We start from the raw sequence: 15,797 nt of genomic DNA on the forward strand, positions 1-15,797 counted from the left end.
AAGACCTAATACCAATGGCCAGGCAAGCATTTGATATACCGTTCCCCAAATTGCGAGTCGGCCTACAGTGAGCTATCTGGTGTTCCCCGTCGCTCGGTCCATTGACTGCGAGCGTGGTTGGTAAGTCTGGTAAATTTCAATGAAAGAATGCAACATTTTTGTTGCGCCTTCATGGTTGGTAAGCTCGATTACATAAATGGAAAGCCTTAGGGTAAACGGATCCTGGCTTCACGTACTGCAGCGAACGACCGAGCCGGTAGCAAGAGGAGAACCACACCGGAGATGACCGCGAAGAAGCGCTCGGACGTTGGCGCGCCAGGTACATACAGTCTGCGGCCGCGAGCCCGGCTCCAGTTCACCATCGGGTGAAACTTTGACAATGCCAGTCATTCGTGCTGGCGAAACGTCAGTATAATCACTAGATGAACGTCGGTCGAAGAACCCGAGACAGAAGCCAATAGGCAGTTTGTCCCATAGATTAGTTGTAGAAAGGCAGAACCATAACCGGAATCTATTATACTTCATTGTTGGATCATGTGAAATTCGTTGGCTAAAAAAAGACTGAGGCTGTCACGAAGAAAAAAAATGCTCTTCCAACGGGATAATGCACCATCCCACACACCAGCGATAACAATGGCGAATGTGCATGAACTGAACGTTGAATTGGTTTCTCATCCACCCTGTTCTCCAGGCTTAGTCCCAAGTGACTTCTTCCTCTTCCCAAACCTGAAACCTAGGCTGGCTAGGAAGAATGTTCATCAAATGAGAAAGTGATATGTTGTAATGCCACTTCCTCAGCCGAGAAATAAAAATAAAAAATTAGCTCCCAATACCCCAAAGATTTCCCCCCATGTCCCAAATTCCCAGAAAAGTGAATAAGCGAACGAAGTTCCATTTATCGCTATTATTAGGACAATAACAAGTAATTAAATCAGGAATCTAAGACTTGACAATTTAGCAATCTACGAAAGAAAGATTAAATTTCAGTAAAATAAAAATAAAAATCATAATAAATCGCAAAATTAGCATAAATTAACATTCTCAAAGTAGAGCCAATGATCCCAAAGAATACTCCGTGTGAGTACTCTTTGGGAATCATGAGTAATGACTAAGTATAATTCGATGCATTGTCACTACGTTACGAGAGTTAGCCGAAGCAGGTCATATATTTGAATGCTCGTACATGTAGGCGCGCTTAGATTGTTTTTGAGATTGAATAATTGCGATCTATTATGACGCAGTAATACGATCTTCTGACTTCAAATATCACGGCATTAGAATTCGAACGGAGGACTTTTACCTACTAGAATAAAGTGAACTTGTAACTAGATAATTGAACTAAACATTACTTAGACAGTGATTTAGGCAACGAACACTGATAGACAATTTTCATTTATAATAGCCAGTGGTTTATGGAACTTCAGTGATAGGTCCGAAGCATATAATTTAAATCCCCCCCAACACCTGGGAAAGTTTTCTACTCAAGGCTCGATTAGGAAGTGACTGATATTGTGCAATAAAACACCCTCTCGTGCCAAGTCGTGCATTTGTGATTTAAAATTCTATCAAATTATTGACATGAAACTCCCGAGTAATAATTACGCGCAGCGATAATATTTGACTGTAGCACTCGGCGCTTGTGTAGAATCTTTGACCCAAATAACAAGCCCACTGTTACGATTTCTCAGATACTTGAAATTACAACCAGCTTGTAGGGAATTTGTTGTGGCTGTGACTGCATTGGTTTTATCATTAATATTTCATCATTAATCAGTTAAACATCGATTACGAACGATTAATTACGGTTCTTGGTGAAGTAAATATCTCACGCACGTCGACATTTCGGTTCAGCACTGTTATTTTGAGTAACGTCGTCTTCGTAACTTGATAACGATCTCAACACTCTACCGACTGTCGCCGAGATTTAGCCGAGGCCAAGTACAAATCAAACCAAATCATCAAGAAGAAGAGCCGTTATAATATGCAGCCAGAGACCATTTTGCAGAGTTTCAGCGAATGTATTTTTCCGATGGGGTGGAAAAGCTGGACAGTTGCTGGGCCAAGTGTCTAGCCCTCCAAGGAGACTATGTCGAGAAGCAAGGTGAGTCGTTTATGAAACAAACCTTTTGTCTTGCCTCTTTGCCAGTCTTATGAAACGACGCTCCTACATTGCGAAGCTGGAGGGCAGGGCGCTTACCGGCGATCACGGTGTCCAGGTAGGGTAGGTGCTTGACGGCGGCGTAGCTGAGCTGCCCGTCGTGGTGGCGCAGGGTGGCGTCCACCTCTGCGCGCACCGCCGCCTGGACCGGCGTGTCGAGCGCCAGCTCGTGCAGGCAGAAGGCGAGCGCCGATGCGACCGTCTCGACGCCGGAGTCCAGGTACCAGACGGGCAGCGCGCGCAGCTCCACGCCGCCCAGCCGGAAGCTCTCGGCAGGGCCCGCAGCCTCCGCCACCGTGGCCGCTGGGCCCTGCGGTTGCCGCGGTCTCAACCGAACTCCTGAACACACAAACGCCACACGCTCACTGTTGTGGTGGCAGAAGAGCCAACACCGTGTTACTAGAGGAGGCCGAAATGCACGCGTTTTAGCTCACGCAGGCTGGCGTGAGGAGGGAAGGACTATACTGACGTGAGGTCTGGAACATGACAAGGAATTAGAATTCAGAAAGCGCACGTAATTACTTTGATACTTAACTTTAATTCGTTAATGATGAACGTCGCTCTTGATGGTACATGATTCACAATATTATCGGTTCAGAATTGGTTCAAATGGTTCAAATGGCTCTGAACACTATGGGACTTAACATCTGAGGTCATCAGCCCACTAGAACTTAGAACTACCTAAACCTAACTAACCTAAGGACGTCACACACATCCATGCCCGAGACAGGATTCGATCCTGCGACCGTAGCGGTCTCGCGGTTCCAGACTGTAGCACCTTAGAACCGCTCGGCCACTCTGGCCAGCGGTTCAGAATACATTCATAGTAACTGAATATGGCGCCTTGCTAGGTCGTAGGAAATGACGTAGCTGAAGGCTATGCTAAACTGTCGTCTCTGCAAATGAGAAGGTATGCAGACAGTGAACCATCGCTAGCAAAGTCGGCTGTACACCTGGCGCTGCCGCGCGGAATTAGCCGAGCGTTCTAGGGTGCTGCAGTAATGGACTGTGCGTCTGGTCCCGGCGGAGGTTCGAGTCCTCCCTCGGGCATGGGTGTGTGTGTTTACCCTTAGGATAATTTAGGTTAAATAGTGTGTAAGCTTAGGGACTGATGACCTTAGCAGTTAAGTCCCGTAAGAGTTCACACACATTTTTGGAACAACTGGCTCGAGTGCTAGGGAGTCTCTCTAGACTACACCTGCCGTGTAGCGGCGCTCGGACTGCACTCACTGATAGTGGCGTACCGCGGGTCCGACGTATACTAACAGACCGCGGCCGATTTAAAGGCTACCAACTAGCAAGTGCGGTGTCTGGCGGCGACACCACACTCACAACGTCTACATCCTACGCAGTTCGCTTCTTCTTGCAGATTATCTAGAGCTGGCGCCGCATCTCTGACACCAGTCGCCATCTTCTTCCATCTTGACTTCCCTCAACGTTCATATTCCTTGCTTCCACCACTTCCTCCCAATCATTTTGTCATTCGCGACATGGGAGACCCCTTTTCTTTCTTGTATGTATTGTAAGAGTCGAGGGACATGAAAGGGAAGCAGTGGTTGGGAAGGGAGTGAGACAGGGTTGTAGCCTCTCCCCGATGCTATTCAATCTGTATGTTGAGCAAGCAGTAAAGGAAACGAAAGAAAATTACGGAGTAGGTATTAAAATCCATGGAGAAGAAATAAAAACTTTGAGGTTCGCCGATGACATTGTAATTTTGTCAGAGACAACAAAGGATTTGGAAGAGCAGTTGAACGGAATGGACAGTGTCTTGAAAGGAGAGTATAAGGTGAACATCAACAGAAGCAAAATGAGGATAATGGAATGTAGTCGAATTAAGTCGAGTGATGCTGCGGGAATTAGATTAGGAAATGAGACACTTAAAGTAGTAAAGGAGGTTTGCTATTTGAGGGAGCAAAATAACTGATGATGGTAGAAGTAGAGAAGATATAAAATGTAGATTGGCAATGGCAAGGAAAGCGTTTCTGAAGAAGAGGAATTTGTTAACATCGATATAGATTTAAGTGTTAGGAAGTCGTTTTTGAAAGTATTTGTATTGAGTGTAGCCATGTATGGAAGTGAAACATGGACAGTAAAAAGTTTGGACAAGAAGAGAATAGAAGCTTTTGAAATGTGGTGCTACAGAAGAATGTTGAACATTAGGTGGGTAGATCACGTAACTCATGAGGAGGTATTGAATATGGTTGGGGAGAAGAGAAGTTTGTGGCACAACTTGACTAGAAGAAGGGATCGGTTGGTAGCACATGTCCTGAGGCATTAAGGGATCATAAATTTAGCATTGGAGGGCAGTGTGGAGGGTAAAAATCGTAGAGGGAGACCAAGAGATGAATACACTAAGCATATTCAGAAGGATGCATGTTGCAGTAGGTACTGGGAGATGAAGGAACTTGCACAGGATAGATTAGCAGGGAGAGCTGCATCAAACCAGTCTCAGGACTGTAGACCACAACAACAACAACAGTGTACTGCCAAACTGTGACATACGAAAATTCGTGGCGGATCAGGATTTGTACAGGGTTATTACAAATGATTGAAGCGATTTCACAGCTCTACAATAACTTTATTATTTGAGACATTTTCACAATGCTTTGCACACACATACAAAAACTCAAAAAGTTTTTTTAGGCATTCATAAATGTTCGATATGTGCCCCTTTAGTGACTCGGCAGACATCAAGTCGATAATCAAGTTCCTCCCACACTCGGCGCAGCATGTCCCCATCAATGAGTTCGAAAGCATCTTTGATGTGAGCTCGCAGTTCTGGCACGTTTCTTGGTAGAGGAGGTTTAAACACTGAATCTTTCACATAACCCCACAGAAAGAAATCGCATGGGGTTAAGTTGGGAGAGCGTGGAGACCATGACATGAATTGCTGATCATGATCTCCACCACGACCGATCCATCGGTTTTCCAATCTCCTGTTTAAGAAATGCCGAACATCATGATGGAAGTGCGGTGGAGCACCATCCTGTTGAAAGATGAAGTCGGTGCTGTCGGTCTCCAGTTGTGGCATGAGCCAATTTTCCAGCATGTCCAGATACACGTGTCCTGTAAACTTTAAACCGTGAGATTGCACAAAACACATTAACTTTTGGTGAATTGTGAATTTGCTGCATGAATGCGTGAGGATTCTCTTCCGCCCAGATTCGCACACTGTGTCTGTTCACTTCACCATTAACAAAAAAATGATGCTTCATCACTGAAAACAAGTTTCGCACTGAACGCATCCTCTTCCATGAGCTGTTGGAACCGCGCCGAAAATTCAAAGCGTTTGACTTTGTCATCGGGTGTCAGGGCTTGTAGCAATTGTAAACGGTAAGGCTTCTGCTTTAGCCTTTTCCGTAAGATTTTCCAAACCGTCGGCTGTAGTACGTTTAGCTCCCTGCTTGCTTTATTCGTCGACTTCCGCGGGCTACGCGTGAAACTTGCCCGCACGCGTTCAACCGTTTCTTCGCTCACTGCAGGCCGACCCGTTGATTTCCCCTTACAGAGGCATCCAGAAGCTTTAAACTGCGCATACCATCGCCGAATGGAGTTAGCAGTTGGTGGATCTTTGTTGAACTTCGTCCTGAACTGTCGTTGGACTGTTATGGCTGACTGATGTGAGTGCATTTCAAGCACAACATACGTTTTATCGGCTCCTGTCGCCATTTTGTCTCACTGCGCTCTAGAGCGCTCTGACGGCAGAAACCTGAAGTGCGGCTTCAGCCGAACAAAACTTTATGAGTTTTTCTACGTATCTCTAGTGTGTCGTGACCATATGTCAATGAATGGAGCTACAGTGAATTTATGAAATCGCTTCAATCATTTGTAATAGCCCTGTATAGATGTAGAGGTTCCGTCCTCAATTGCAAACACTAAACACCTAACAGCAAACGAAATCCAAAATTCACCTAGTTACGGACGTGGTTGTATTGGCCGCTATTAGCACATTAACAAAGCCCACCACAAACGGCGCGCTACATCAGTGTACAAGATGTTCGGAAATCCCCGCTGCAGATTTCTAGGGCTTACAGAGGGAAGTGAGTACAAAATATTTTGAAAAGGAACCCATGTTCGGAAACGCACCTTTTCCGTTCTACGACTGTTTCAATTCAGATGTTTAACTCATCTACTTTTGCTGGGAGAAATTGAATTTATCGTGACGCAGTACAGTTATTAGGTAACAATTCGAAAGGAAACGTCGCTTTATTACTTAAGCTCATTCGTTTTAACTTTACGTGTTTACATTATTCCAGAAAAAAAAGAGCACCCGGGATACTGTACATGCAGAACAGTACTGATTCATTACAACAGCGGCTCAATGTGGCGACCACGCTGTAGCTACGCAGCTTATTCTGGTACACACTCTGAATCCCACCTGGTGTCTCATTAATTAGTAGTGCAGCGAACAGAACTCATGCCAGCAGATCTTCCTCTGCCTCTCAGGAGTATCGTGCATTTAACTTTTGCATACGACCCCACAAGAAGTAGTCCATAGGAGTCAAATTCGGTGATCGTGCCCTCGGTTGGACCACATCGCCCTATCCGTCTGTCATCATATCGTCTATTGAGATGTCTCCGAAGCGCACTTGAGGAATGAGATGGTGCACCATCATTCTGAGACCACTTTTCCTGACTAACATTCAATGACACTGCTTCGAAGAACGGGACATATACGTTTTGTACGAAGTATGCAAGACCAGTTAGCTTGAGTAGAAGGAGGTATGCCCTAATCATATGACCGTCCATAATACCTGCTCATACGCTAATACCAAACAGGTGGTGGAATCCATGTACATGCATCTAACAGGGTTTTCGTCTGCCCACACATGACTGTTTCGTGAATTCAGAACACGGTCGCTTGTTAATTTACATTCATATGTGAACAGAACGTGACGTGGAAATAGGGGTGTGTCGATGCAGCGGTGCAGGAACCACGTACAGAGGGTAAGGCGTTGTGGAAAATCGGCTGGACCCATAGCGTTTACCATTTGTAAATGGTACGGGTGTAACTGATGCTAAAGGATAACATCCCAGACGATACTAACACTAATACCCATTGCACGCTTAGTTGTTAGAGTAGTCGTTGACAGTATCTATTCGACGCGATGTAGTACATCTTCACCAAATTCGGGCTCGCGGTGTTGCCATGGTGCACCACAACCTTGCATCCTCACGGTGAAGGTACCTGTTTCTCGAAGCCGCTGCATAACTTGGACAAAAAGTTTGTGCGATGACGTGATACGTTGCGGAAAACGTCCGTGATAGAGCCGAATAGTAGCTCTCCCGTCTCTTGGAATTTCGCCATTCATTCACAAGGAGCATGTCTGTTTTTTTGAGAAAATGTCTATCGAACCATGTTTACAGTATCGGAGACGCACAGGCACTTCATAGGTCTCGCAGCAAGGCAAACGATTAAGTGACATCAGGTGACTGACGTGGTACACATCACCCTGTCTCCCCTACTGCATACCAGGACAATCAACTGATACTTTTCTCTTTTCCTCATCAGACGTGGACGCGTTACATATTGGTATTGAGATCGCCGTGGAGGGACAGTACGTTTCTGGACATGAGTTCATTTTCAAAATATTACGTAGTCACTCTCTTCTATAAGTGCTTGAGGTTCGTAACGGGGATTTCCGAACAGCCTGTGGAAGCAAATAGATGAATGAAATGTGATGATGTCTAGGAACAGGCGTGGTCAGAATAGCAGGAACACCCGGTATACTGACCATCTTGAGTGCTGCTCTTGGTGGCATCGATGAGAAGCTGGAGGTAGTCGGCGCGGCGAGTGCCTGTGAGAGCTCGGTAGTTGACCGTGTCCATCACCATCGCCTCCAGGAAGTACTCCGCCAGCGGGTTCTTCCTGTCTTTCACCCAGCGCGAGAAATCGTTCTGCAACAGAACGCAACGGAAGTTTCATTTTGGCTCTAACTCTGGACTTGGCAAGTGCGCTATCCGCAACCGCGATTCTCACTTCGGTGCTTCTCGCTTCTTTTGTAGGTTTGTAAAACACCACTTATTACTTGGTATAATAAACTACTTTCAGTAACTGCTATATCTCAATTTACTGTAAGTCCAATACGAGGGACGTTCAATAAATAATGTTCCACAATTCTTTGTCAGACATATTTATTCTTAATATGGATCTGCGTGGTGTCTGTTGTCTCGAAGGAACAGACACTGCGCATTCAGCTAATCAAATAATTATTATTCTTAATACACTCGTGCTCATAAATTAAGGATAATGCTCATACAGGGTGAACTACGCTCTGGTGGGCGGTTTGCGGGTTTAAATCACCTCAGGGTATGATCATGCGGTGCATTTGACCTGCGGTCGTCGCACGGCGGCGCTGGCAGCAGTCCACATACGCAGAGGTGTGTTGGTGCATGTCAGAGTACGGTGCAGCGAGTAAGTGTGCTGACGTCTTCAGACGTGCTAACGGTGACTGTGTGTTGAAAATGACTCAAATAACACATATTGATGACGTTATGACGGGTAGAATACTATAGCAACTGGAGGCTGGTCAAACACAGCAGGTCGTAGCACGGGTCCTCCGTGTGCCACAAAGTGTGATCTCAAGATTATGACAACGATTTCAGCAGACAGGAAACGTGTCCAGACGCTACAGTACGGGACGTCCACAGTGGACAACACCGCCATCAGTGCCCTCAGACCGCCACGGATTACTGCAGGTACTCTTGCTCGGGACCTTACTGCAGCCACTGGAACAGTTGTCTCCACAGTCTACAGACGACTGAACAGACATGGTTTATTCGCCCGGAGACCTGCAAGGTACATTCCACTTACCCCTGGTCACAGGAGAACCCGTAACGTCTGGTGTCAAGAACACAGTACATGGTCATTGGAACAGTGGTCCCACGTTATGTTCAAGGATGAGTCCAGTTATAATCTGAACAGTGATTCTCGTCGGGTTTTCATCTGGCGTGAACCAGGAACCAGATACTAACCCCTTAATATCCTTGAAAGGGACCTGTATGGAGGTCGTGGTTTGATGGTGTGGTGTGGGATTATGATTGGTGGATGTACACCCCTGCATGTCTTTGACAGAGGATCTGTAACAGGTCAGGTGTATCGGGACGTCATTTTGCACCAGTAGGTCCGCCTTTTCAGGGGTGCAGTGGGTCCCACCTTCCTCCGTATGGATGATAACGCACGGCCCCACCGAGCTGCCATCGTGGAGGAGTACCTTGAAACAGAAATAAGGCGAATGGAGTGGCCTGCCTGTTCTCCAGACCGAAACCCCATCGGGCACGTGTGGGATGCTCTCGGTCGATGCATCGCTGCACGTCTACAAACCCCTAGGACACTTCAGGAGCTGCGACAGGCACTGGTGCAAGAATGGGAGGCTATACCCTAGCAGCTGCTCGACCACCTGATCCAGAGTATGCCAACTCGTTGTACGCCCTGTATACGTGTGCATGGTGATCATATCCCATCTTCATGTCGGGCTACATGAGCGGGAAACAGTGGCGTTTTGTAGCACATGTGTTTCGGGACGGTTTTCTCAACTTATCACCAATACTGTGGACGTACCGATCTGTGTCGTGTGTGTTCCCTATGTGCCTTTGCTATTAGCGCCAGTTTTGTGTAGTGCCACGTTGTGTGGCACCACATTCGGCAATTATCCTTAATTTATGAGCATGAGTGTACTTCAAGACTATGCCATCAGTAAGCAAAGGCGTGGTAACAGTGTTGTGGGATGTTCAAAGTGTGGGTCCGCAGCTCGTGGTCTTGCGGTAGCATTCTCGCTTCCCGCGCCCGGGTTCCCGGGTTCGATTCCCGGCGGGGTCAGGGATTTTCTCTGCCTCGTGATGTCCTTAGGTTAGTTAGGTTTAAGTAGTTCTAAGTTCTAGGGGACTGATGACCATAGGTGTTAAGTCCCATAGTGCTCAGAGCCATTTGAATCAAAGTGTGGTACATTTGGAATTCATACCTACAGGCACCACAATAAACCCCGAAAGGTACTGTTTCCTCAGAAAAATGAAAGCATGAATTCGAAGGGTTCTTTCACACATGCAGCACCCTCTACTTCAGCATGACAACGCCAGAGCGCACGCAAGCGCTGCGACACCTGCAACAATCCGCGCCTTGAGGTCGCTCTCATCCATCATCCTCCATACAGTCCTGACTTGGCTCCATCTGATGTTCATCTGTTTCCAAAGCTTAAAAGGAACCGTGCGACTGCTACGGTCGCAGGTTCGAATCCTGCCTCGGGCATGGATGTGTGTGATGTCCTTAGGTTAGTTAGGTTTAAGTAGTTCTAAGTTCTAGGGGACTGATGACCACAGCTGTTAAGTCCCATAGTGCTCAGAGCCATTTGAACCAAAGCTTAAAACAACACCTTCGAAGACTTCACTCTGAAACAGATGAAGCGGGTGAAAGCACAGGTGAGGATGTGGCTCCGTCAAAAGAGTCAAACATTCTACAGTGAAGAAATCAACAAACTGGTCTCTCGCTGGATGAAATGTGTTCGTCGCCAAGGTGGCTATGCTGAGAAGTAAACGTGTGGTCTTGAAGAATAAAAGATGTAGTATGTTAATAACGTCTGCTTTATTTTAAAAGCATTGAGAGTTTTCACATAAAAAATTCGGAGCCATTACTTTTCAAAACGCCCTCGTAATATTCGTGAGACACTCACATCCATTGAGGAGGATAGGGAATGAATGAGGAATCAACTGTATTCTTTCAAAGCAAGGATCCCAGCATTTGCCATAGTCGATTTAAGGAAGCAAAGCAAAACCTAAATTTGGTGGCCTGATGGGGATTTCAACGACCGTGTGTTAACTTATTAAAGAACAAATAAATGGTTAGCTCTTACAAAAAACTGTCTGAATAAGAGGCGCGTGCGAGTGCACAGAATGTAATGTTATACATCTGATTTGTTCACTGCAGTTGCTATTTATAGGCAACAACTGAGTGGTCGCATTACAAGAATAAGAACCAGGAAATTGCATAAGTGTTGTTGCAGTACAAGACCATCCCTACCACACTTATTCTTCTGATCTTGCGTTCTCAAACTTTTACCTCTATCGCTTCTTACCGAGCAATCATCAAGAAAAATTCTTTGCAGACGAAAATGCCCTTTACGCTTGGATTGACGACAACTTTATCTCCGAACCAGTAGGTTTCTAAAGGCGTAGAATTCGAAAACTCCAGTACCTTAGCATTGTCAGACAGTTTTAGTGCATATGTGACAATATATTGTTAATGGTTCATTTATGTCTTATATCTTTCTCTTGAGGTATCTCTTTAATCAGCGTTGTGGGTAAAATCTTCTCAGGTATTGTTGAAAGGAAAGTGCGAGTATTAGTTGAGGACCAATTTGATGAAAACCAGTGTCGGTTTAGGCCTCTTAGAGGCTGTCAGGACCAGATCTTTAGCTTACGGCAAATAATGGAGAAGTGTTATGAGTGGAACAGGGAATTGTATCTATGCTTTATAGATCTAGAAAAGGCATATGACCGGGTTCCTAGGAGGAAGTTATTGTCTGTCCTCCAAGATTATGGAATAGGAGGCAAACTTTTGCAAGCAATTAAAGGTCTTTACATGGATAGTCAGGCAGCAGTTAGAGTTGACGGTAAATTGAGTTCATGGTTCAGAGTAGTTTCAGGAGTAAGACAAGGCTGCAACCTGTCTCCACTGTTGTTCATATTATTTATGGATCATATGTTGAAAACAATAGACTGGCTGGGTGAGATTAAGATATGTGAATACAAAATAAGCAGTCTTGCATATGCGGATGACTTAGTTGTGATGGCAGATTCGATTGAAAGTTTGCAAAGTAATATTTCAGAGCTAGATCAGAAATGTAAGGACTATGGTATGAAGATTAGCATCTCCAAAACGAAAGTAATGTCAGTGGGAAAGAAATATAAACGGATTGAGTGCCAAATAGGAGGAACAAAGTTAGAACAGGTGGATGGTTTCAACTACTTAGGATGCATATTCTTACAGGATGGCAACATAGTGAAGGAACTGGAAGCGAGGTGTAGCAAAGCTAATGCAGTGAGCGCTCAGCTACGATCTACTCTCTTCTGCAAGAAGGAAGTCAGTACCAAGACTAAGTTATCCTCTGTGCACCGTTCAATCTTTCGACCAACTTTGTTGTATGGGAGCGAAAGCTGGGTGGATTCAGGTTACCTTATCAACAAGGTTGAGGTTACGGATATGAAAGTAGCTAGGATGATTGCAGGTACTAGTAGATGGGAACAATGGCAGGAGGGTGTCCACAATGAGGAAATCAAAGAAAAACTGGGAATGAACTCTATAGATGTAGCAGTCAGGGCGAACAGGCTTAGATGGTGGGGTCATGTTACACGCATGGGAGAAGCAAGGTTACCCAAGAGACTCATGGATTCAGCAGTAGAGGGTAAGAGGAGTCGGGGCAGACCGAGGAGAAGGTACCTGGATTCGGTTAAGAATGATTTTGAAGTAATAGGTTTAACATCAGAAGAGGCACCAATGTTAGCACTGAATAGGGGATCATGGAGGAACTGTATAAGGGGGGATATGCTCCAGACTGAACGCTGAAAGGCATAATCAGTCTTAAATGATGATGATGATGATGATGATCTTTCTCTTATATTCAATAAACCAGGAAGAAATTCTATAAATGTAAGCACTGCTTTAATACAAATGCATTACAACTTACCATGAAAATCTTACGACGAAAACTTACCTTAATAAATCAAAAAGTATTCGTAATACGATCCAGCACAAAACTTCACCCATTATTAGCATTGTATCGATATTTGATGTTTGATTGTGCTTAGGTAACAATCCCATTAGGTTCTGGGTTAGAATCCTCGTGTGACACAAAAAATTATATCACCTCATTTCAATTTTAAAAATGTGGTCTTTTGTTATTAGTCCGCAGCTCGTGGTCTCGCGGTAGCGTTCTCGCTTCCCGAGCACGGGTCCCGAATTCGATTCCTGGCGGGGTCAGGGATTTTCACCAGCCTCGAGATGACTGGGTGTTGAGATGACGGGGTGTGACTGGGTGTTGTTGTGTCGTCTTCATCATCATCATCATTCATCCCCATTACGGTCGGAGGAAGGCAATGGCAAACCACCTCCATTAAGACCTTGCCTAGTATGGCGGTGCGGGTCTCCCGCATCGTTCCCCTACGCTCTGTAAAGGAGTACGGGACTTCATCATCATCATTTGTTATTACGGAATGAAGAAACTATATTTACGATATTTCGTGATCACTTAACAGCGACAGCAGTTTAATGGATAGGAGTCCTGGGTCTTGGTCAACTACAAAAATTTTCTTCGTGTAATTTCATGTAGAGACTTGTTAACTGATACTGGCCAAAAATGAGAAATTCCTCGTTTGGTTATGCCTAGTCAGCAGTGACGATCAGCCCTTTGTTCAAGTCTCGATCAAGCACGAAAACTTTGTGTAGTTAGTTATCATTGGCTATAGGTGCTGGGTTTGAATAGTATCTAGAACAAAACAGTTCCGGATGTCCATTTAAGTGTAAACACGCTCACGAATACCTGAGATAATTAATCTCAGTCTGAGGTAGATAACAAAGGCGACAGGTGACTTTCAAACTGCACATCTGCTCACAAAGCCACGTGTCGCTAGTGAGTACAGTGAAATTGTTAGTAATGAGCTGTTGATATTGAGGTTTCATAGAGCGCTTGACGCCGTTAATCGCTTTTTTTTATTTTAGTAATTCGTTAGTTCAGATACCTTGCCAAGCGAACGACATTTTTGGAAACCATTTAGAGAGCAAGAATACTTCGAATTTTCATAGAACTGTATCGGTACACTATCAGACAGGAGCCCGGTGCGGTACACAAGGCACCCGCTGTAGCCAATCGACGCAGCATTTTGCCATACCAACAGCTCCCTCCATTGGCGACCCAGCTCTCCTGGCAATGACCGGCCTTCAGGAAGTTCCGATAGCAGTGAAGTACGTGGAAGTACTTGTATTCCGCATTACAAATATTCAGTGTTGAGGACAAAGATGTGGAGCACAAAAGGAAAAAAATTAAAAGCATCGTTCAATGTAATACTGACTATTAATCGACCGCGACTGTTTCAAAAATATGAAAAGGTTTTCAAATACCGCTACTAGTCGCAAAATTTGGTGACAACTAAATTATTTTATTTATTTATCGACAGGTGTCGAGGTGATACCTCTTAATCAGGCTATATTGGCATTACAGAAACATTTAACACGTGTTTATACAGCTATTAAAGCTTCTTTACATGTCTGCTTTGATAATCCTGTAGAGAGAGAGAGAGAGAGAGAGAGAGAGAGAGAGAGAGAGAGAGAAGGCTAACCTAGTAAGAGAAGATGTCACTTTGTGTACTGGTCTTCTGTCAACATCATAATTTTTATAAAGTACTCATTCATTTTGTTCCTGTGGCGTTGATGTTTTTTTGTGATGTGTTGAGGCGTCTTTATTTTCATGGCTCTTTTCGACTTATTCACCACTGTTCACAGACTTTACAGGGGTGTCTTTAAAGCACGATACACACAAAAAATAAAAATCAGCAGTGTTACGCCTTAGACAAGTATGTTCCCAGTAAGTTATTAAGAGATGGGAAAGACCTTCTGTCGTTTAACAGCCTTGTAAAAACCTACTATGTAAACAATGACAGCGACATTACAGATTCAAGAGAAGTCAAAACCTACCAGACAAACAGAAGCTGAACGAAGCGACAATGAGCCTAAGGAGATTAATGAGAGAAGTGTTCAATGACACTGAAAGTAAAATTTTGTGAACTGATCTGACTAGGTCCCTAAAATGTTTTCGTCTCACGTGAAATCAGTACGCGGTCGAAATTATCTATTCAATCACTCAGTGTCCATACGGGCATCGAAACGGAAGATTTCAGGGAGAAGGCCAAAATACTGAATTCGATCTTCCGAAACTCTTTCACTGCGGAAAATCGTAATACGGTCTCTCCCTTCACCTATCGTACGAACGGCGAAATGGCACATATTTAGATAACCGATCTCTCAATAGAAAAGCAACTACAATGTCTTAATCGTGGAATGACATCAGAAGCAGATGAGATACCTGTAAGGTTCCACAAAGCTTATGCGAAAGAACTTGCACCCGTTTTGGCAACAGTTTATGGTAGGTCGCTGTAGCAACGAAGAGTACCATGTGTCTGATAAAAAGAGTAGGTCATTCCCGTTTTCAAGAAGGGTTGTAGGACAGATGCACACAATTATAGACCTATATCGTTGACGTCAATCTGTTGTAGAATTATGGAACATACCTTATGATCAAGAATTATGAATGTTCTCCAAAGAGAACGTAAATCTTCTCCACTGTACCAAAAAGAGCTTAGAGAACATGCATGAAAGTTATATCGTGTTGGCTACATGCAAATCATGTGGAATGAGGTTCAGGTCTTTCGGATACTTTTCAGCATGCTGTTACCTTGCATAGATCCAAAGTGGAATGCCAGTCATCGATTTTGAATGCGTCAAAAAATCTTAAACATGTTTTAATTTAAAAGGCAATAAGAAACTTGTCACAAAACATAAAAGTTCAATACAGTGAGGTGCATAAGGTAGTTCACAGGTCATTGTGGCAAAGCAGTAGCGAAGAAAAAATTAATTTATATAACATGTTTACAC

At 44.4% G+C, this 15,797-nt stretch overlaps 1 protein-coding gene across 1 annotated transcript in view; it reads right to left on the reverse strand.

The window, feature by feature from the left end:
* The window catches only part of LOC124616347 (cytochrome P450 6k1-like), a 65,639-nt gene that overhangs the window by 34,382 nt on the left and 15,460 nt on the right, over positions 1–15,797 (reverse strand). The window contains exons 4-5 of the mRNA XM_047144655.1: positions 7,894–8,056; positions 2,198–2,497 (exon numbers count right to left, since the gene is read on the reverse strand). Coding sequence (XP_047000611.1) covers positions 2,198–2,497; positions 7,894–8,056 — 463 coding nt within the window. The remainder of the gene's footprint in view (positions 1–2,197; positions 2,498–7,893; positions 8,057–15,797) is intronic.

Source organism: Schistocerca americana, chromosome 5 (genome assembly GCF_021461395.2).
Source record: "Schistocerca americana isolate TAMUIC-IGC-003095 chromosome 5, iqSchAmer2.1, whole genome shotgun sequence".
Classification (NCBI taxonomy): Eukaryota; Metazoa; Arthropoda; class Insecta; order Orthoptera; family Acrididae; genus Schistocerca; species Schistocerca americana.